The sequence below is a fragment of the Pipistrellus kuhlii genome, unplaced genomic scaffold, assembly GCF_014108245.1.
Source record: "Pipistrellus kuhlii isolate mPipKuh1 unplaced genomic scaffold, mPipKuh1.p scaffold_m20_p_1, whole genome shotgun sequence".
Classification (NCBI taxonomy): Eukaryota; Metazoa; Chordata; class Mammalia; order Chiroptera; family Vespertilionidae; genus Pipistrellus; species Pipistrellus kuhlii.
The window spans coordinates 30,973,372-30,995,041 of NW_023425404.1; the positions used below are offsets into that span (position 1 = coordinate 30,973,372).

Below are 21,670 nucleotides of genomic sequence, written 5' to 3' on the forward strand. Positions count from 1 at the left end.
CCTCCTCACATGGACGGCAAACCAGGTCCTAGACAGCTGGGCACCCAAGAAAGTCTCAATCCTAACACATAATGAACAGCATTCAAGAGATCTGAATGGCCTCCAGAGCCCACCAAAAGCAAATAATCTTCTTTGGAAAATAAAATCCAAGCTCTCAGTTTATTTTTACAAACCATTTTTAAGCACAATAGACCTATGCACAGTCAAAAGTAACCAGTCCCATCAGAGACAAGACATCATACGTGAGGGTTATAAGAAGCAACATATGATAGAAACAGACCATAATAACCCCAGTTGATCAGACTCAGACTTTAACATGATGTTTCCTGGGTTCAAGGAGATAAAATCTTAACAGAGAAACTGTGAAGTACCAAATAGAAATTATCAGAGCAAAAAATTAACCCAAATCAAGAACGTAAAGGGCAGGTGATGAGTCAGCTGGGAAAAGGCTTAATAAATTGGAAGATAAGACATAAAATATACCCCAAAATAACTGGAAAATGCAAAGAGATGATAAGAGGCATGATGCGTGCAGTCTTAGTGCCTTCCAACTATTTCACTGTTTAACAAAAATACCATAGGCCAGTGGCTTAAACAGTAACATTTATTTCTCACAGTCTGGAAGCTGGGATGTCCCAGATCAAGGCACCAGCAGATTCAGAGTCCGGTGAGGACTCACTTCCTAGTTCAGAGACAGCCATCTTCTCACTAAGCCCTCCTGTGGCAGAAGGGGTGAGAGTCCTCCTGAGGTCTCTTTAGCGAAGGCACTAATCCCATTGATGGGGCTCTGCAGTCATGATATAACCACCTCCCAAATGCCCCACTCTTACTACCATCACATTGGGGGTCAGGACTTCAAGATATGATTTTTTATAGGGGAACACAAACATTCTGCCCATATCAGAAACACTGACAAATTCTAACAAGTGTTTATTGGAGTCCCAGTGGTAGAGGAGAAATAAAATGGGACAGACACAATGTTTGAAGAGGAAATGGCTAAAATTGATGAAAGGCTTAAATTTACAGGGTTAAAAAAAATCCAAATTAATCTCAGGAGGATGAATAAAAATAAATCTACATCAGAGCAAAATTTCTCAAAGCAAAGAAATGAAAATTCTTAAACACAGCTATAGAAAAAAAAAAATAGAGAGGAAAAAAAGAGAGAGAAAAGTTCCCCTCTTCAAAGAGAACTGTGTCAATTCCTATTCATGTCCAACAAAATTTTTGTGAGAGTGAAAAAAGAGAAAAATTAGACATATTACTTTCAAAGGGCAATGATTAAACTAACTTGTCATAAAAAAATGAGAATCAGCCGAAACCGGTTTGGCTCAATGGATAGAGTGTCAGCTTGGGGACTGAAGGGTCCCAGGTTCGATTCCGGTCAAGGGCATGTACCTTGGTTGCAGGCACATCCCCAGTAGGGGGTGTGTAAGAGGCAGCTGATTGATGACTCTCTCTCATCGATGTTTCTAACTCTCTCTCTCCCTTCCTCTCTGTAAAAAATCAATAAAATATATTTTTTAAAAATGAGAATCAGAAGGCAATGGAATAATAATTCCATCATAATGAAAGAAAAAAAAATAATGCCCAAAGCCCTGACCAGCATGCTCAGTGATTAGAGCATCACGCCCTCACCAAAAGGTTACAAGTTCAGTTCTTAGTGAAGGGCACATACCTGGATTGCAGTTTCCATCCACAGCCCAGATCAGACACATACAGAAGGCAATCAATCAATGTGTCTCTCTCACATCAATGTTTCTCTCTCTCTCTCTCTCTCTCTCTCTCTCTCTCTCTCTCTCTCTCCCCCCTCCCTCCTTCCTTTCACTTTCTCTGAAAAGCAATGGAAAAAATATCCTCAGGGAGGATTAAAAGAATACTAAGAAAAAGAAGAATGCCCATAGAAAACATTTTTCAGGAATAAAAATGAAATTTTATTTTTATATGAACAAGAATGGAAAGAATTGAATGCCAGAAAATCCAGTCCTAAAGGAAATAGTGAATGGTATTCTTCTGGCAGAAGGAAAATTATCTAATATGGAAAGTCCAAGATGCAGGAAAAGCAACCAAAACGGTAAATATGTGGCTAAATCTAAATATTGATTGGATGTAGGAAATATTAAAGTCTCATAGTGTTTAAAATATAAAGAGAATTAAAATAAAAACAACTGTGTGATTAGGTGGGTAGCAACTGCAGTGCAAATGCTCTGAGGCCCCTGCATTGGCTGAGAGCAGATAAAAATACTTCTTAATAGAAGACTTTTATGAATCAAAGATGAATGTTGGAAATCATTAATGAGTAGCAAATGACCTTATTACTTCCCACAGAACAGAGGGGGAACTAGAATAATTATAAATAAGCTATCCAACAGAAAGCAAGAAAAGAGAGCATAAATTAGGCAGGACAAGTAGAAAGAAAATATCAATATAATAGATTTAAACTCATGTATTGCTACAATTCAATGAAAATGGACTAATGCCCAGATTTTAAAACAATTAAATGTTGCTTACATGAGACAGGACTAAAACACAAAGATACAAAAAGGTTGAAAGCAAAATAATGGAACATGATATTCCATGCAAGCACTAAACAAGGAAAGCCAGTGTAACAAACATTAATATTAGTCAAAGTAGTTTTTGAGGCGGAAAAACATTGTTAAAGATAGAGACATGTTTTTAATAATACAAGGTTTAAGTCACCAAGAAGTTATAACAGTTCTAAATTTCTATATACCTGATGACTTGGGTTTCAAATCTATAAATCAAAAAAATAAAATTAGAAAATGACAGAGCTACAAGGAGAGATACATGATTCTACAACCTTCATGGGAGTTTGTTTTTATTTTTATTTTTGTATAAGCAATCTCACTTGCTATGTGCCCGGCTCTTTTCAAACACTTTACACGTGTCAGTTCCTTTCATCCTCACAGTAGTCACGTGAGGTAGGTCGTCTCATTCATAGGTGAGAATTCTGAAGCACCAAGAGCTTAAGGAACTGCGGAAATTCACAGAATTAGTAAGTGAGGGCTGAGATTTTAAACCACGCAGTCCAGCTCCAGAGCCTTACTGAAACTAGTGGGAGACATTAACGCTACTCTCTCAGCAGCTGACAAAATGCAGGCAAAACTCAACAAGAGTAGGCGATCTGAGCACAGTCATAGGATTGTCCATTATAGTGGGTTGTTGGAAGTTGAAATGAGATACATGTTTATAAACTGGAAAATATTGTACAAATGTTAGTTCTAGTGCTTGACTCTTGGTCTTTGATATATTTCTTTTGGTGATTTTATAGGTTTGTAGCACCTACTGGCATTGTAAGTCCTTTTATTAAAAGGTGGGATACAAGTCATTAACAAAGTTATTGTTGTATCACGGTTTATACAGTTGGGTATAAAAATGTTTGCATTAATAGAGTCTGAATTAAACATACTAAAGGAGCACATGCTAATAGTTCCTTGGCATTTTTTTTTTTTTCATCCTTCAATCCATGTGATTCCGGCTCTGGGCTATCAGTGCAGGCTTGCTGAAGATGGAATGACCAGAGAGCTAGTGTGGGGCCCTAGGCAAACCACTGACCTTTGGGCCTCCATATCCTCGTCCATCCAACAATCATGCCCACTGTAAACCACCCCACTGCCTTCACGGGGCTTCAGGGAGCGTTAAAGGAGACATCATTGAGAAAGCCCTTTGAATTATCTGCAGGGCTAAACAAACGTCAGGCATTGTTAAGATTCTCAGATGGTGTGTGGATAGCTTGACTAATCTGTTTTACACCATTTCACATGTTGTTAATAATAAAAGCTAACATTTATTGAGAGCTTGCCATGTGGCGGGCACTGTGCCAAGCAAGCCCTTTATGAGCTGCATGTTGTCTGTTCCTCACAGCAGCCCAGCAGGCAGAGTGGTCCAGGGAGCTGCAGTCGATTGCCCGCCGCGATCTCCAGGCTCCACCACTCACCAGCGGAGTGTCCTTGAGCAAGTTAATGGCCCCTTTGGGGCCTCAGTTTCCTCATCTGTAAAATGGGAATAATGATAGCACCAACTTCATAGAGCTGTGGTGATCATCCAGGGATTCAATACATGCCAAGGGCTTGGAACTACGTCTGGCACTTGGTAGGTGGTCTATAGGAGCTTGTGTTATCCTTCTGATTCTGTAGGTGCTGAGATGTTTGTAAGTGACAGTCACCCAGCTGATGAAGGGGCAGGCTGGGAGTACAACCCAGGCGTCTCTGAGCCCAGAGCCCACGTTTTTAACCACTACACTCCCTTCCCCCACAGCCCCATGAGCAACTTCAAGGGCCACCTGCCATTTGAAGCTCTGCAAAGACCAAGGAAGTCCCTGTCTCCATTTTCTTTGCAAAAATCCTCCACATGATGCTGAATGGTTGGCCTCCATTGAGGGGGAGTTACCGAAGACGCCTTAAGCCCACCACTCGCACCCATATTTTCCTCACCCATGCTCAGAGAGAAAAAATGTTCACAAAAGCATTTGTTACTCAGATGTCCACCAAAACATCCATGCTCACCATACCTCTCCCCCCATCCCACCCACACCTCTTAGCCTCTGCCCCCAGCTGCAAACAGATGTTTATCCCTGGGCCACGCTGCAGGGTGAGCCGCAGCAGCTGGGGCAGTCTGGGGACGGCATCCCCCGGCAGAGCAGGAGGTCCGTCCTCTCTGAGAAAAGCAGACTCTCCAAGCAAGCACCCGCTGGTGGCCGTCCCCTCCCAGCGGGCATTTGATCACAGAGACAAGGTCAGCCGGCAGCAGAAGGGGAGGTAGAGGGAGGTAGAATCCTTTTAAAATTCTAGGCACTGCGTTTACTAGCAGGGCTGGCTGGAGGCAGAGATTACAGTGGTTTTGTCACGAATGTTTTTTATGGTTTGTCTTGGGCTGTGCTCCCCTATCTTTTCTCTTTGACTTCTCAGCTCAGTTATGCAACTTGGCGATTGCTCCTAAAATCCTTGCGTGTCCTTCCAGAAGGGCTAGGACTGGCTCTCAAAGAGACAGGGAAATAGCATACGCTCATTTTCCTCCCCCTTGCATCTGCCTTTCCGGGGGGTCTGCTTTCTCCACCGAGGCCTCTCCAGCTCCCGGAGAGCTGGTGCTCCTGGCCCACACTTCCTGCAAAACCCATATCCCTTGCTCTTCCTTATTAAAGCTCCTACTGTGTGCAGGGACCTCGGGAAAGAAAAGGATGTGGTAAAAACTTCGTGCTATGGATGAATGGCTGATATTACTTAATATGTCACCGATTTCCCAAGGAGATTTTTCTTCTTCAAAGAGCCAGAAATGAAAACGGCAACATTTCTGGCATCCCAGACACTCCAGGTGCTGGGACAGATGCGAGAGAGTCTAGAGGCAGCATGACTAGAATTGTTTGGAGACACTAGGCCTGTTCCACCCACATCCCCCGGTTTCAAATCTTGACTTGGCCACTTTCTAGCAAGCTGCTTCACCTCTCTACCCCGCCTGCCTTTGTAGGTCCCCTGGAAGTAGGCCCTGATAAAAAGTGTGAGGGTAAGAATTCTGAGGGCAGGTGGGCCCAGGAAACACTGTCAGGGGAAATAGGAGATGAGACGGGGAATGGGAGGAGCAGGAGTGAGCAGGTGGCCCTTGTGGCTAACGGGGGCTCAAGTCCACTGGGCGCCCCTGGGAGATTATAGCACCTACCTCAGACTCACCCCTCAGGAGGGATGTCTGAGTCCATTCAGGCCGCTATAAGAAAAATCCCTCCGATTGGGTGGCTTGCAAACAACGCAAACACGTTTCCCACAGTTCTGGAGGCTGAGAAGCCCAAGGTCAGGGCACCAGCAGATAGGGGCCTGGTGAGGGGCCGCTTGCTGGCCCAGGGGGGCACCTTCCAGCTGTGTCTCACACACAGGAGGGGTGAGGGGGCTCTCCGGAGCCTCTTTGACAAGGACACTGACCCCTTCAGAGTCTTCATGTCCTAATCGCCTTCCCAAGGCCTCACCTCCTAATACCATCACTTAGGGGCTAGGATTCCACATGTGAATTGGAGGGGACACCAACATTCAGTTCACACTAAGGGGTGCTGGAGGGGGCTCAGTGTCTGTCCTCCTCCAGCTCCCATCAGTCACTGGGTGAGGCCTGCCCCCACTGATTCCCCAGCACCCCTCGACTGCTCCGAGGGCTCCAGGGGCCAGAGAACTCTTCGCAGCTTGTAGTTGGAAGCCGTGAGACCTGGCATTTACAGGGATGGTGAGGGCCAAAGGAGTGCATCCGGGCACGAGCAGTGACCTCAGCGCCATCCATTCGGTGGAAACAGACTCACCACATGCCGAGCGATTAGACGAGAGGGGGTCAGACACTCAGCACAACATCTAGTTCACGGTCAGCGATGGTCATTAGTCTGGTGATCCGTGCTCCAGGCATGCTGGGTAGCAGCCACGCATGGTTTGTCTGGAAGAGAGGTGGGAAACGAATAAGAAAGGCCCGCGTAAGTCTGGGACACGGGGCTTTGAGGGCAGGCAGGGCACAGATGAGCAGCTTCTGGGGGAGGCATGACCCACATCTGGTTTGTCACTCCATCCCCAGCGTAGAGTTCAGAAACCATCTTACGGAACGGCTCAGCGTCAGGCCTCTCGCAGCTGTCCCATGTGCACTGCGGGACCCTCTCTGCCCCAAGCCTTTGTTTGATGTCATGACTCCGCTCCCGAAAGCCCATCCTGACCTCTGTGCACTCCACCCAGACCCCTAGTAACTCTCACTGCTCCTCCCTGACCGCTCAGCCCAGCCAGGGCCAGGATCAAAGAACTGGACCGCCACCTGGCTGTGCTGATAAAGAAAATGACACGGGCATGGCATTTAGTCCATATCAGGTGCTTAGTTGAAGGTAGTTTTCTTCACACTGTTGTTGCTGTGACAGTTGTTTCGAACGTGGCTCTCTCAGTCTGGTCCAAGGTCAAGGGTTTAGCTCACCTAAGCTTCCTCAGAAATTATTTCTCAACGTGGATGTCGATTGCTACCTCGGCTTTGAAGGCAATGTGTATTCTCTCATTCCCTCTGACACGCTTTTTCTTCAAAGGGATGCCTCCTTATCCACCCTGGGTCTGTTTGTGCTGTGGCTATACGCCTTCCCTTTGATTTCTTTACGGCGAATGCTGTACATGCTTGTGGTCTGAGAAATGGACATCAGAAGAAAAAGGGCTTGTACAGGTTGTATACAAGGCTGACCCAATAAAATCCCAGTCACGGACCCTCAGCAGCAGGGCTGAAGGTTGGGTCTCAGGCAGGCCGCCTACCGGGCTCCGGCGTTTTGGATTGGACTTTCCACGTCAAGTGGACTGTGGCTGGTGCAGACTTAAGCTCCTGGTGCAAACGCACGTACTCAAAGCTGACGTCCTTCCCTCTGCCAGCCGGGATGAGGCCTGGCATGACGGACAGAAGCCGAGGGAAGCCCTCTAAGTCCCTGTGTGTGTGTGACATTGCAGTCTCCTCCCGCCATTCGTGTCATTGGCTCAGAACAGAGGCACACATCACTCAAACAACAGATAGCAAAAGTAACCTGTAGCTTTCTTTACCACTCCTTTTGTTTTGTTTTGCCTTTGGAGTTTATTATGTCATTTTTTTTTTGGCAGAAGATGTGCCTTCCCAGTAACTGGAAGTTTTGTTTTGAAGTTTGCATTTCCTAAGCACAAATCAGTGAATAAGGAAGGCACAGGGAGGAGGCAGGATCTGTGAGGAGGGCTGGGGGTGAGAGAGAAGCCTGTGATCCAGGGTGCACCTCAAGGTGGACTACCTCCCCCCACCCCCGCTCCCCCACTGCTCCCCAATGCTGACATTAGAGTAGATGCATTAGAGGCACCTGGAGGCAGAGAAGAGAAAGTATCGGAGAGGGGGAGAAAGAGAGGGAGTAGGGAGAGGAGGAGTGCTATAGAAGGAAGTGGAAGTGAGGCAGAGGGTCCAAGATGGACAGAGGTAGGGGGAAAGGGAACCAATGTGTCCCAGTTGGCCAGGGATTGCCCCAGGTTTTAAATAGAAAGTCCAGCAACCCAGGAAACCCTTCGGTCCCAGGCACACACAGGACAATGAGTCACCCGTGGTCACAGAGGTGAAGGGCAGAGAAAGGGTGGGAAAATGAAAGCAGGTCGGGCCATCCCAAGTATGTTGCTGGATGGAGAGTGTCAGTCATAAAAGAAACAGGCTTCTGTCATCCGTACCCCAACACAACAGGGCTCCTTTGGCGGGGTGGCATCTCACTCGCCCGCCCCTCCTGGGGAAGTCGGGCACTCCTGGAGGAGGTGCTCAGACCCAGCGTTTGAGAGCCGGAGGACCCACCTGTAGGGCTCGGGCCTAACCTCGTGCATTCTGGCCTGAAAGGCCTGCTCCCTCACCCAGCTGCGATGGGTCATGATTTCTGAACCTGCTGTCAAAACCTGGTTTCTAATTCCAGTTCTGCTGTCGGGTCTTGGGTGAATCCCTTGCTGTTTGGAGCTTAGATTTCTCAAATGGACTTAGCCACTATGGATTTTGTCCAGGATATTCTGTCATCCCCCTTTTTCTGTTTCCTTTAAGGAACTTCTCTCCTATACTATGCAGTCTTGGTGGGGCTGTCCTTCACAATGCCCCTTTCTTCCAGCTCCTCAGGGCTGGATGTGTGCCCAAGACTGCTCCACTGATAGTACCATAATCTCCAGGCGCTGACTGGTTCAGGGGTGGGCGGGAACCAAAACCCAGGACTTCTCTGCTGGATTCAGGAGGGAAGGCTGTCTTCTCCTTAGAATCTATAGAGTATAAGCGTGGGCCAGCTACATCTTTCTAGTAGACAGAGAAATCCTGTGTGCTCTAGGAAAGGACAGCAGAGTGAAGTAAAACTAAGAGAAGGAAAAAAAAAAAAAAAAAGGCAATAATCTCCTTTGAGACTCTTGAGCCAGCCATGCCTGCAGTAAATCACCATTGCACTCCCTAGTCACATGAGCTTGTACATTTTCTTTTCTCATTGAGTCACTTTGTATCACTTAAAACGCAAAGAATCCTCACCCATGCAATCTCTTTATCTATAAAAATGAACATAACTTCTTGCAGGTGCAGGGGAATTCACTTAGAGATGTTTATAGAGTCTTGTCCTTAATGACCCCAAAGTGGAAACAGCCCAATAGTCATCACCTAAAGATAAACAAAATGTGGTCAATCGGTACAATGGAATTTTATTTGGCAATAAAAATGAATGAAATAGTGATACATGCTCTATTAAGATGAAGCTTGAAAACAATGTTCTAAGTGATAGAAACCAGACACAAAAGGCCACATACTCTATGATTTCACTTACATGAAATGTCCAGAATAGGCAAATCCACAGAGACTGAAAATAGATTAGTGGTTGCTAGGGGTTGGGATGAGGGAACGGGTAGTGGCTGCTAATGGTTACAGAGCTTCTTTGGGGAATAATAAAAATGTTCTGGAATTAGTAGTAATAGTTGCACAACCTTGTGAATATACTAAAAATTGCTGGATTGCTTGGTGAGCATTATTATATGTGAATTACACCTCAATAAAAATAAGTAAATGCATATGCTCTGTACATGTAAGGGATTATTATTATTACTACTACTACTGTTCAACTAAAATCTCAGCTCCCATAAAGCCCTGCTCTGAGCTTCTCCAGACTCAATGTGGATTGTGCATTTGTCACCCCTATGCTGCTGCGTTGTATGATATAGAGTGTTTAAAAGTCATTAAATAATAAATGATTTAAATGAATGTTTAATTAATAATGACTGCCAATGCATATGAGGTTATGTCTCATCTTTTCAGCTCCATCACTAGCTCCTCGAGCGCAGGCTTCTCGTATGTGACGTTCAGAGCGTTGGGGGCACAGGAGGCACTCACATATTTGTTGAAAGAATAAGTGAGGGCACACCTCCCCTCTCCACCTTCCACGGTTACAAAGGCAGGCACGCTGGATGGGACCCCGGTGCCCGGATGAGGACCATGTGAGTTAAGGAGTGGCAGGGCTGTTCCTCCGGGATCAGCAGCTGCACACCCGCCTCAGAGAGCCTCTGCAGCAAGCAGCGGGCGGTCTCAGAGCGCGATCTCCAGGCCACCGCACAGCAGCATGCCAATAGGGGCGCCCTGGCCTGGGGGGCTTGTGCGTTCCTCATAAGTGCCCCAGGCAGCCCCCGTGCAACTGCAGGGCGGGAGCCACTAGGGAGGGCATCCATGGGTGCCAGGCAGGGAAGTGGTGTGCAGCCCGTTGGAGAGCTGTTATCAGGATGCTCTAGGTTCACAGTATCCCAACTCAAACCCTCTTAAACAATGAAGGAGGCATTGGTCGCATTATTGGGAAGTCCTGAGGGGAGCAGGCTGAGGGGGTGGCTTGATTCAGTGGCTCAACAACCTGGTTCCTCCATTCTGTCATCCCATGTCTGCCTCATCCCAATGCCAGATCTCCCCCTTCCCCAGCCAGACCCCTCCTATCCATGCCAAGGCCTATGTGATTCTCTGCCCCAGCCTGGGAGGGGATTGAGAGTAAGAGAGAAGGGGAGAGGAGAGGAGAGAAAAAGTTGATGAGTTGGTTAATCTAGGAGCTCTTTTAAAAGAGCAAGAAAGCTTGTTTCTCAGAAAACCCTTTTCATGTGTCCTGTTGCCTTTTTTTAAACTAAATCACATATCCCCTCTCCCCACCCCACCCCCACACACCCCAGGGACGGAATCAGCTTCCCCCTAGTCAGTAGCTGAGGAGAGGTGAGGATACCAAAACACAAAGCAGGGTAGTTACCAAGAAAAGAGCACAATGCCCACAATACTTACTTGAACCTGGGCTTTTTCAAAACCCACCTCATCCTCCAGGACTCAGCCTGCATGTCATGTCCTCCGGGAGGTCCTTCCAATTCCCCCCTGTGTCTGTCTCTTCAATCCACCCACCCACCACCTAGTAAATTCCTGGTTCATGGAGAGGAGGGGGGGGGGGGAAGAGAGGAGTATGTGTTCCTTTATGAACCAAATAGATGCTTCTACCCTTAAGGGTGTTTTCAGCCTGGACAAGGGGAGAAAAGTTAAACAATTACACCTACTGATGTGTAGTTCCTCTCCTAAGTACAATGAAGAGAGACAGACAGAGAGAGAGAATGCCCTGTCTAGGCTGAGACCTGGCAGGATAGGGGAGGGGGGAAGGGAGGCCCCCCGCAGAGGGTGGTGGTGTGGTCTCTGCTGCAGCTTTCACACACTTGCCGCCTCCCCTGGCTCTCCACGCGGGAAGGACCAGCCTCCACACCCATGGCTTGAGGTCCAGCGCCCGATTTAAAGCTCGTGCAACAACTGTGCATGGAGTTCAATTGTCAGTGGTCAGAAGGGCTGGGAAGGAACGTGGCTGGGTGCCAAAGAGCTCCGCTGTTGTGGTCCAAGTAGGCACAGTCCTCCGGAGGCTTCGGGAGGCCTCAGGTGTGTGGGCTGGGGGAGAGCAGGTGGAGGGGCCTGGTCTGTCTTTATTCCAGGCTCAGAAGAATCAAGGTGCCTTGACACTTATTCCATGCCCCAGGGTGCAGGGAGGCAGGGGGCGCCTCAGAACAGACTTTGGAGGGACATGTACTCCCGGTGGCTAAGGGAGACCTGTGTCACCGTCCGCCGGAGTTCCGGGGTCATCTTAGGGACCCTCCTCCGCTTTGGAAGCTCTTTCCTCAGACCCCATTCTTCCCGGACAGCCTCTGACCTGGGTGACGGTGGCGCAAGGAATATGCTGCACAGGCGAGGTGGTGCCCAGGAGAGGGGTTCCCAGGTGGTTCTCCCCTAAGGCAGAGGTCTGGGGTGCGGGCATCCAGGCGGCAGAGGGGCCCGGCCTGGACGGGAGCCCAGTGGAGAGAGAATGCCCTGTGTCTGGGCTGAGACCTGGCAGGATAAGGGGTGTCCCGCGCCCCTCCCCGCCCCGCGCCGGCCCTCCCACTTCCTCTGGCCGCCGCTGTCAGGGCGCCGCGCGGCGGGCGCAGTGCAGGCTCCGGCTCCGCGCCCAGGAGGCTGCCGCTCTGGCTCGCCGCCCCCGCCGCTCCGCACCGGCCCCCGCCGCCGCGCCGCGCCATGGACCTGCCCCGGGGCCTCCTGGTGGCCTGGGCGCTCAGCCTGTGGCCAGGTACGTGCGCTCTCGCCTCCCCTCCCTTCCCCTCCCGGAGCCGCTCCGGGCGCGCCGGGGCCTCGGGTCTGGCCGCCCGGGAGCGGGACGCGGTGCGCCTCCGGGGTCCGGCCGCGGCTCCTCTCGGGGACGCGGGGCTCCGGAGCGGGCTGCAGCCTAGCGGGCCGGCCAAGTTCCGCACAAGAGGGGGGCCCGCGGGAGCGACTCGGAGCGGTTGTTTGGTGTGTTTGGGAAGAGTGGAAGAGGCTCGAGTGGAAAAGGGCTGCGGGCTGGTGGCCCCGCTGGACGCCCTGGACACCTCCCGGGGCCACGCCGGGTCCCCGCGCCGCCGCCGGGGCGCTGGGCTGTCCCGGGAGCACCAGGGCGCCCGGCCCGGCTGGGAAGGGGCTGGGCGCGCAGAGCGAGCGCTGCCCCGGTGCCCTCCTGCCCGGAGCGGAGGGCGCGCTCTGCAGGGCGGAGACCCGGGCGCGGCGGACTGGACCCGGAGGGCTGGGGGGACCCGGAGCCCGGGGGGACCCGGAGCCCAGAGCCTCCCGGAGCTCCTCTGGCGGGGGATGGAGCGATTCCCAGCGCTGCCGGCCCCGAGGCAGTGACGAGCCGTCGGAAACATTCTCCGCCACTCGGGGTAGGGACAGGGCATCGCCGCCACCGCCACCACCACCACCCCCACAGACCCCGTGTTCGGAGTTATGCGCAATTATTCGTAGCCCGGGGAAGTCGCGGACACGGAGGAACATGCCATTTCTCATGCGCTCTAGGTGTCCTAGGTGTCCCAGGTGTCGAGAGGCTAGTCCTGGGATCTTCTCACTGGGGCCCCCGTCCTGGACTCCCCCCTCAGCCCCGCCCCACACCCCTGCAGGACCCGCACCACGGAAGCCTTCCTGGCCTCTCCGCTGCGCGAGGACCTGCGCCCGCCTCAGGGTCCCGGGCCCGCCCCGGCCTCCCGGGCTGTGTGCGCTCCCGGCTGGGGCTGCAGCCTGCGGTAATGGGGGGTCAGGGGCAGAGGCATACGGAGAAGCGCCCTCAGGGGACATCGGTGGAGCTGGCGCCACCACCCATGCTGGTTCACCCCGGTTCCGAGGTTCCACAGGAACAAGTGCACCCTCCTACCCGGCTGTCTACAGCGGCGCTTCTGGCAGCGCCTCTGGTTGGCGGGGTCCAATTCAGACCCCAGGCACAGCTGGAAACAAACGTTGGTACCTGCTGTTTGGTAGTGGGGGGTGGGGCGGAAGGCTAGGGAAGAGCTGTGAGCAGGCCAGCATGCGTCTAGATATTTCTTTTAGGAAGCGGTAAGGCGCGCTCTGGATCTTTTAGACGGGAGGGGAGGCCACTCCAGCACTGTCTGCAGCTCACTGGAGATCCTGCCCCAGGAAAAGAGAGGGCACTCCTGTTCTGGAGGGTGACTCCAGACAGGGGGAACCACACACCAGACCCTGGGTTGGAGGGGGTGCCTTAGGGGCCAAAGACAGTTTGCACCTCAGTAAGCTAAGAGCAAAGTCTTTGAAATCAGACCTGGCCCCAGTCCCAGCTCTGCCACCCACTAGCTGTGCGACCCTGAGCAGCGGTGGCACGTTCCCCAACAGGTCTCCTCCTCCTTGGATTGGAGGGTGAGATTCCGAGTTTATCACTCTGTCAGGAGGAATAAGAGAGGCGCTGTACGAAGAGCCCCTAATACGGGGCTTGGTGCACAGTAGGACTAAAGCAGTGGTTGTTAGTGTTACTCACTCGGAGCTGGGGAAATGGGGTGAAGGATGGGGACAGGATTTGTGACTCAGAGCTCCCTTTCTATGGAGAAAACCACCCCTGAGTTATGTTTGGTCAGTTTGGGTTCTTGAAATGTGGGATTCATTAAACATATCCATCAACGTTGGAACGACATCTGTTTGCAAGGAGCTGGGGCTGCGGCCCAAGCGTGTACGCAATCTGGGCTCCGCTCGGAGCTGAGAACAAGGCTAAGTAAATAGAGGCGCTGGGGAGTGGATGACACGGAGAAGGCGAGGGCTGCGGCTCAGAGGAGAAGCTCAGTTCCACCTGGAGAAGCCAGGGAGGCTTCCTGGCAGAGGAGACGTTTGCATTGGGCTCTGAAGGAGTGTGGAGAGTGTTGACAAGCTAGAAACGGGGACTACACGTATCCGTTTACCAGAGTTAGTTCCTGGGAATACTTAAAGAATGAAAAGGTGAATGTTTTAAAACCACACACATGACTCTGGTCAGTGTGGACTCTGAAGAGTGAAAGTAGGGCAGGGGTCACTGGGGACGTGTCCCTAGCTCCAGGCAGGATTGGTCTGTCCCCTGTGCATCACAGGGAGTCTGTGAGAGGCTTACCAGGAAGCTTGCCTACTGGTGACAGCACAGTTTGACTGGTAGGGGACCTGTTAGAGGCCGAGTTGGAATTGAGGCCATTGTGAATTCAGAGCCTCTGTCTTTCTGGAGCCCTGCTGCAGTCTGGGTAGGGTGACTGGGTGGGCAAAACTATCAAGAAAGCCAGGTGCTGAAGCCGGTTTGGCTCAGTGGATGGAGCGTCAGTCTGCGACTGAGGGGTCCCAGGTTCGATTCCGGTCAAAGACATATACATTGGTTGCGGGCACATCCCTGGTGGGCGGTGTGCAGAAGGCGGCTGGTCGATGCTTCTCTCTCATCGATGTTTCTAGCTCTCTATCCTTCTCCCCTCCTCTCTGTAAAAAAATCAATAAAATATATTTTTTAAAAAGAAAGCCAGAAAAAAAAAAAGTAGACAAGTCCAAAGACTTTTCCGGTTGACATTCAGAGAAAGCAGATCCACTGGCCCAAACTTTACTAGCATAGCACATCTGTAATAAGGGTGGATGAGGTAATGATTCTTTAAAACCCAGTCTTTACTGAGCACCTGTTATCTGCTAGGCTAGGGTGTCGAACTCAATCAGAGAAGGGGCCAAAATCTAAAATCCAGCCTAAATCGCGGGCCGAATGGTTTATTGAACAGTCATAAACTGTCATTGTGATGGAAACGCAGCGGAGTGCAGTGATGACAGCGCGGTGTGGGCCGCATTGCAAGGCCTGGCGGGACGGATTTGGCCCGCGGGCCTTGTGTTTGACACATGTGTGCTAGGCCCATAAAGACACACAGGGAGTTCAGACACAGCGTGAGAGTGAAGGCTCAGGTCCCACTGCCTGGGATGTGTTCGGGCTCCACCAGTTCTCTGTGCCCTTGGCAAGTCACTAAGTGTCTCCGTGCTTCAGTTTTCTCACCTGCAAAATGGAGGAGGGGTGGTATTAATAGAACTTACAGATTTATCTGGAGTTAAATGATCAAATGTTTATAAAACTTTTGGAAAGTTCCAGGTGCATATTAGGCACCCGAGGAGGTTGTTTCTCCTCCACCGTCAGCAGCAGCAGTGCTCATGATACTGACCATTGAGGAAGGAATCTGAGGCCGCAGAGATGTAACTTCAAGCCCAAGTCCATGAGAGAAGGGTAGAGGGAGTGCCGGGCTCCTGGGGCCCAGGGGAGGCCTGCATGCCAGGCTCTAAGTAAACCTAAGCGTCCCTAGCTCTTGCATCCAAAGACTGGCCCACAGTCCTGATCATAATGGGAACTCAGGTATTTTGTTTTTACCATTGAGGCTGCCAAAATCAGTAGGATTTCAGTGTGAGTGTTTCATGGTGTTGAAGAGAAGAACCATACCACTCAGCATAGCCCTTGTGTGAACTTGCATATAGGGATCTTATTTAGGAAAAAAAAAACACACACACAACTTGTATGGGAAAAGCACAGTATAAGCATATGGGTGTGCAAAGATCCAAGCCCTGCTCTCTAGCTCTGGAAGAGCATGGAAGGGGACAAAGTCACTTTGCCTACTCCACTGCCCACCCTGCTGGGATCTTGTCAGCCAAGCCTCTCAGCTTTCATCAGCCAAGGGGCTTCTGGACCCTTCCACATCAGGCACGGGGGGCCCTAAGGGATGGCTGTGGAGTGTCACCCTCTTTCTGCTTACTCGCCACACCATACCAACCCCACAGTGGAGCCCAGACATGGAATATCTCTCTCCTTGCCAGTCGCCTTGTCCCAAGAAGCCCACCTCCACAGGGCTGTGGGCCCTGAGGACACATCTTAATTTTGCCTTCTCGGAACCTCCTTCTCTCCCCTCCTGTAGTGGAAGCTTCTTCCAGCAGCTGGGAACTTTCCTTCTATTCTCACCCCACCTCACTTAGGCCAAAACTGCATCCTGAGTTGGCCTGGCACGGCTCTTGCTGTATAGAGGCAGCTTGGAGAATTTTAAAAGCCTTCTTTTCTCTCCAGGATACCTGGCTTTGGAGATGATTGTCTCACTATAGGCTTCAAATCTTACTTTGGGAGTCAGAGTTGAGCCAGACTTTGTTGAGAATACGAAAAGAACGAATCCATCATAATCCTCCCCAGGCAGGAACAGCCTCTGGCTGACTCGGAGGATCAGCTACAAAACAAGCCTCGAACATGCACTAAGATTTGACAAATGGCGTCTCTGCTGATTCTCACCACTTAACGCCCCATCCCACCAGCATCAAACTCTGGGCTACCATCAGGGATTCAGAGCCAATTTGAAACTATTTCCTCCAAACAATTGAGAGCTCCAAAGACACACACACACACACACACACACACAGGCCCTCAATATGGGGTGCTTGCTACAGGGAGCTGTGGTCCAGGTGGGGACTGTCCCTCAGCTCCCATGATGTAAAGCCTAACTGTATGAACGCTTTGTAAGGAGAGAAGGGGAAGGGAGAGACCGGAAGTGGTCATCTTGTAAACCAAAAGTAAAGAAGCTGCCAAAATACTCCCTGAAGGGTTTTCACACTGTGTACTTAGGACCTGAGTCACAAGATGAATAAAATCCCACCTGGAGGGAAAGGCAGTGTGGTCCCACCCCTACCTGCCTCTGTCTCTCATTCCCCCTTCACCCACACGTTTACTGTGCAACAATAATCAGTTTGCCTGGCCTGGGAGCCCAACTGCCTGGATTCAAACCCTTTCCATTTGGGTGACCCTGGATAAGCACTTGGCGCCTTCCCTCTACCATAAAATGGGGAGAATAATGACTTCATGGGCTGATGTGTGCACAAAATGATCTTACCTGGTTCATTCATCTCAAGTGAGCACAGCATCCGGCACTCAGTAAGCCCTCAGTTAACAGTAGCCATCATTACCCTTCCCCATCGTTTATCATTCGATTGGTGCCAGCCACTGTGTCAAGCTCCTCTTCACATCTCAGGCCTCGAGACGGCGGCATTAAGTCACTGCTGCAATCACCGTGTTACACAGGAGAAGCCAAATGGCTCATCCAAGGTCCTGCGGATTGAGTACAGATCGTCAGGATTTGTCTGATCCCAGGGCTGCGGTTCTTAATCCGTGCATAATATCCCTTTAGAACAGGGCCTAGCAGGCTTAGAAAGACGAATCAGGTGCTCTTGCTGAAGGAGCTGTCTTCATGAGATCAGGGGTCACATGGCCATTCTCACAGGGGCACAAGCCCAGGGTGGGGGCACCTCCCTCTTAGACTCAGCCGGACAGTGATTTCTCAGTCAAGACGCTGGTTTGGTGAGACGTGGTCCTCTCCTGATGGCTCCTAACGTGGGAGCCTCTCTCGCGCTCACTTACATCCAGGTTCAGGGCCAAGTGGGGCTCTACCACCTGCCCCCACGTGCCCAATACTCCAGACCACTCTGCCCAGGGCCCCCTCATGGTCCAGGCCTGGTGCCCCTCTCCTCCCTTCCCATCTCTGGCCCATTCCCCTGATCAAAGCCTTTTCTGAGCTCCAGGCCTAATGAGTCAATTCATGCTGACCAGTCCTAATGAGTGACGACCACTTCATGCGTCCTGTCTAAAGGGGTTTGCATTTTAACTGGGCTGTGCCTTGAGCCAAAGGAATAAAGGGCTAATGGTGGAACTTCAGGCACAGGACCAGCAGCAGACAAAATAATTGCAGCAGGGGTACCTGTCTGGCCTGGGGCAGCTGCCCAGCCCGTTTCCATCGCCAGTCAGGTGTGTCCCACCCCGGCCCTCGCGGAGGATGACAGCCTTGTCCTGTGACACAGAAGAAGCCAGCCTGTGGCCTGGGTGATGCTGCGCTAAAGCAGGCAGAGGTTTTGCCACGTGGCATGTGGGGCGAGTTAGGCAACTTGCTATAGCAACGTGCTCCGGGATTCCAAACAGGATGACACAGAGAAGCGGTTCCTGCCTCCGCAGCGGGGCTACTGCTGTCTTCCCACAGAAGCATCACTTCTCGGGGTCAGGCTGCCAGGAATCCTGGCCCTGGCCGTTTCCACAGCCTATTGCTTTGTAGATTGGGAGGACGAGGCTTCAGGAAGGCCATGCGGAAATCATGAAGTGAACAAGTGGGTGCAGTTCCTGACAGTCTGCCAAGAGCACTCCCATGTGATTGTTCTATCAGTCAGGATAGGCCAGGTGAGGCCAGAGGCCCTGCCAGAGCTGCTACGGGCTTTAGATCGATGGGGAACGTGGAGCTCTGAAAAGTTGAATGGTTTCCTCTGATTCTCCCAAAATCACTGAGAACTCAGGGGCAGGGCTTGTGGCCAAAGGTGACGTTAAGAACCAAGCTTGCACCAAAACCGGTTTGGCTCAGGGGATAGAGTGTCGGCCTGCGGACTGAAGGGTCCCAGGTTCGATTCCGGTCAAGGACACGTACCTTGGTTGCGGGCACATTCCCAGTGGAGGGTGTGCAGGAGTCAACTGATCGATGTTTCTCTCTCCTCAATGTTTCTAACTCTCTATCCTTCTCCCTTCCTCTCTGTAAAAATAATCAATAAAATATTTAAAGAAGAAGAAGAAGAAGAAGAAGAAGAAGAAGAAGAACCAAGTTTGCTATACCCATCAGAGAAACTTGAGAAAGCAATGCTTCAGCCAAATGAATGAAGTTCTGATGGTATATTTTTCTCCATCTGTGGCAGGCAGGTAGGACAAGATCGTTGAAATCATCCTCCTCTAGGCGTGTCCCCAATGCCCACATCCTCCCTCTCCACCTGGCCCATCCCAGGCCTCCAGCCCACCATCGCCACCCCTGCCAGAGAGAAAGCCACGAAGCAGTGCCCAGCTCCCCTCCTTCTGACACTGCTCTTCCGTAGTCTCTGATGTTCAGTGATTGCCGGCAATCACAACGCCCTACAAGTAATTTATAGACAGAGCTCCTCCCTGAGTTTATTCACACCAGTTGCCACACAGGCAGGACCAGCTGTTATAATCTGTGGGTCCCAATACAAAGTGAAAATGCAGGGCTCCTCGTTTGGAAATTATTAGGAATTTCAAGGTGGCCACAGGAGAGCATTAAACCAAGTGGCACCCCGAGCAGCTGCAGTGCTATGAAGCTGGCCCCGCCCACGTGGTCGTCCCTACCATTTGGCAAGGAGGCACCACAATCCCATTTTACAGATGAAGAAACATTTGGCTAACATGTACTGAACACCCACAACACCCCAGGCACAGCCAGGTTCTGGGGATCCCACAGCCTCGCCCTCAAGGAACATGTGGGGCAGGGAGGGCACCATCACACACAGACGGCAGGGCTCAGCGAAGTGCTGGTGGCCATAGATGCAGGTGTCCGTGCAGCAGTTCACAAGGCACACAGTTCACGGAACTCAGAAGATGCTTTCATCTTCACTTACTGCCCCAAGGCCATTTTGAGACGTTGGACGGGGGGGGGGGGGGGGGGGGGGGGCAACCTTCAAGCATTTGGCCCTGGGCTCTGGATAGTCACCTAGGTGACTATAAGAAGCCAAAGCTTGAAATCACTGGCCTTTCTGCAGCTGCAGGTATGTGTACTGCTGAGGTCCTTGCTGGGCTAGTACTTCTAAGGGACCCCTTTACCTGCCCACCTCGGCCTCCCCTCTTGGTCTGTTGTGGAATGGTGGCAGGTGATCAGTAAATCCAGGGATGACAGAGAATAATGGTGTAAAACAAAACCTCTGCCCAGTCCTCACCCCAGACCATGCCGTCATTCTCCCTGGTGGAGCCCAGCATCGGTATTTCTTTAAAGCTTCTCAGTAACTCTAATGGGCAGCCAAAGCTGAGAATGACCGATGTCATCTAAACCTAATCCCCAATCAAGCAAAAGTGAAAACGCCATCCAGGGAAGGAAAATGACTTGCTCAGGATCACACAACAATTAGTGGCAAAGCCAAGGTCCTCCTGACTCCATTCTTCCAGTCCCACTCCCTACCCCGGAGCCGCACAGGGTTTACATCCAAGCTGGACTGGAAACACAACATGGAGTCTGATTTGAGAGGCTGCGTGCAAGGTGGAATTTGGGGGTAAAAGTTGGTAGTTGAACGGTATTCATTGGTGACCCAGCCTGTGTCCCCCTAAGGCCATAAGCTATTGATGACTGTGTGGTTCCAAGTGAAGACACAGGGAAAACAAAGAAGGCCTCCAGGGACTGGTTTGGCAGAGGATCTTGGTCAGACCTGCCCCCAGGAAGACTCGCAGCACAGAAGGTTGGGGGAAGTAGGTGTCCAGAGGGTATTGGACCAAGCCCATTAGGGTCATTCTCACCCTGTGATTGTGGATCCCGCTGAAGCTGTTGAATGTTCGGGTGAAGGAAGTGCCTGTCTGGGTGGGGAAGGGATATTCCATCACGGAGAGAGAGGAGGGCCCTGGGAATTAACTGAGTCCCCAGTCCAAACTCAGGTGTCATTGTGCCTCCAGCCCTGATCCACCCAGACTTTTCTCAGTAAAAGCCAGAGTGAAGTGAAAGAATACACTGTGCTGTGTAGACACTCCACTGTTTAAAACCCTCAATGGGTCCTGGCCAGTTTTCCTCAGTGGTTAGAGCATTGGCCCCAGACTGAAGGGTTGGGGATTCGATTCTGTTCCTCGGTTGTAGACTCCATCCCCCATGTTGGTCAGGCATGTGTTGGAGGCAACCAATGGATGTGTCTCTCATCACATCGATGTTTCTCTCTGTATCTCTTCCCCTCCCATCCACTCTTTCTAAAAAATCAATGGGAAAATATATCCTTGGATGAGGATTAAATAAACAACAACCTGCAATGGCTCCCTATTGCCATTAGGCTAAGTCCAGACTCTTTAACAGAGCTAACCACACCCTGAAGGGGTGACCTTGGCCTGCACTCAGGACTCACCTCTAGCAGCACCAAGGGCACCAAACACACCCCTACAGCACTCATAAGACTGAGCATCTTAGCTTCCCAAACACACCAGCTTTCTCTAGCCTTCACGCATAGTGTTTCCTATGTCCCTTTCTACCTCCTTTCTCCTGGCTGCCTCCCTTACTCTTCAGATCTCCACTTGGGCACTACTTCTTCCTGAAAGCCTCACCTGACCCCTTAACTAGAGCTTGAAGCCCCGCTTGTGTGATCTCTAGATACTCTGTTCCTAATCCAGCAGCCAGTATTATTGTTGCCTGAACATCTTCCCCCACTGGACTGAGAGCAGAAGGCACGTCTCCTAACGGTCTCTGTGTCTCTGGCTCGCACAGTGTAGGCGCTTTGTTGCTATGCGTTGAGTGAATGTAGGAACTCTCTACCCAAGTAGATAGAAAGATCGTTAAGGGCAAGAAAAATGTCTTAAATTTCTTTTTACATGCACCCCTCAGGAGGT

General features: G+C 51.0%; 1 protein-coding gene across 1 annotated transcript in view; it reads left to right on the forward strand.

Moving 5' to 3' along the window:
- The first annotated feature begins 11,914 nt into the window (after positions 1-11,914).
- Positions 11,915-21,670, forward strand: part of ITGA11 (integrin subunit alpha 11) — a 116,277-nt gene continuing 106,521 nt past the window's right edge. The window contains exon 1 of the mRNA XM_036437707.2: positions 11,915-12,082. Within this exon, the coding sequence (XP_036293600.1) occupies positions 12,031-12,082 (52 nt within the window). The 5' untranslated portion in view covers positions 11,915-12,030. The remainder of the gene's footprint in view (positions 12,083-21,670) is intronic.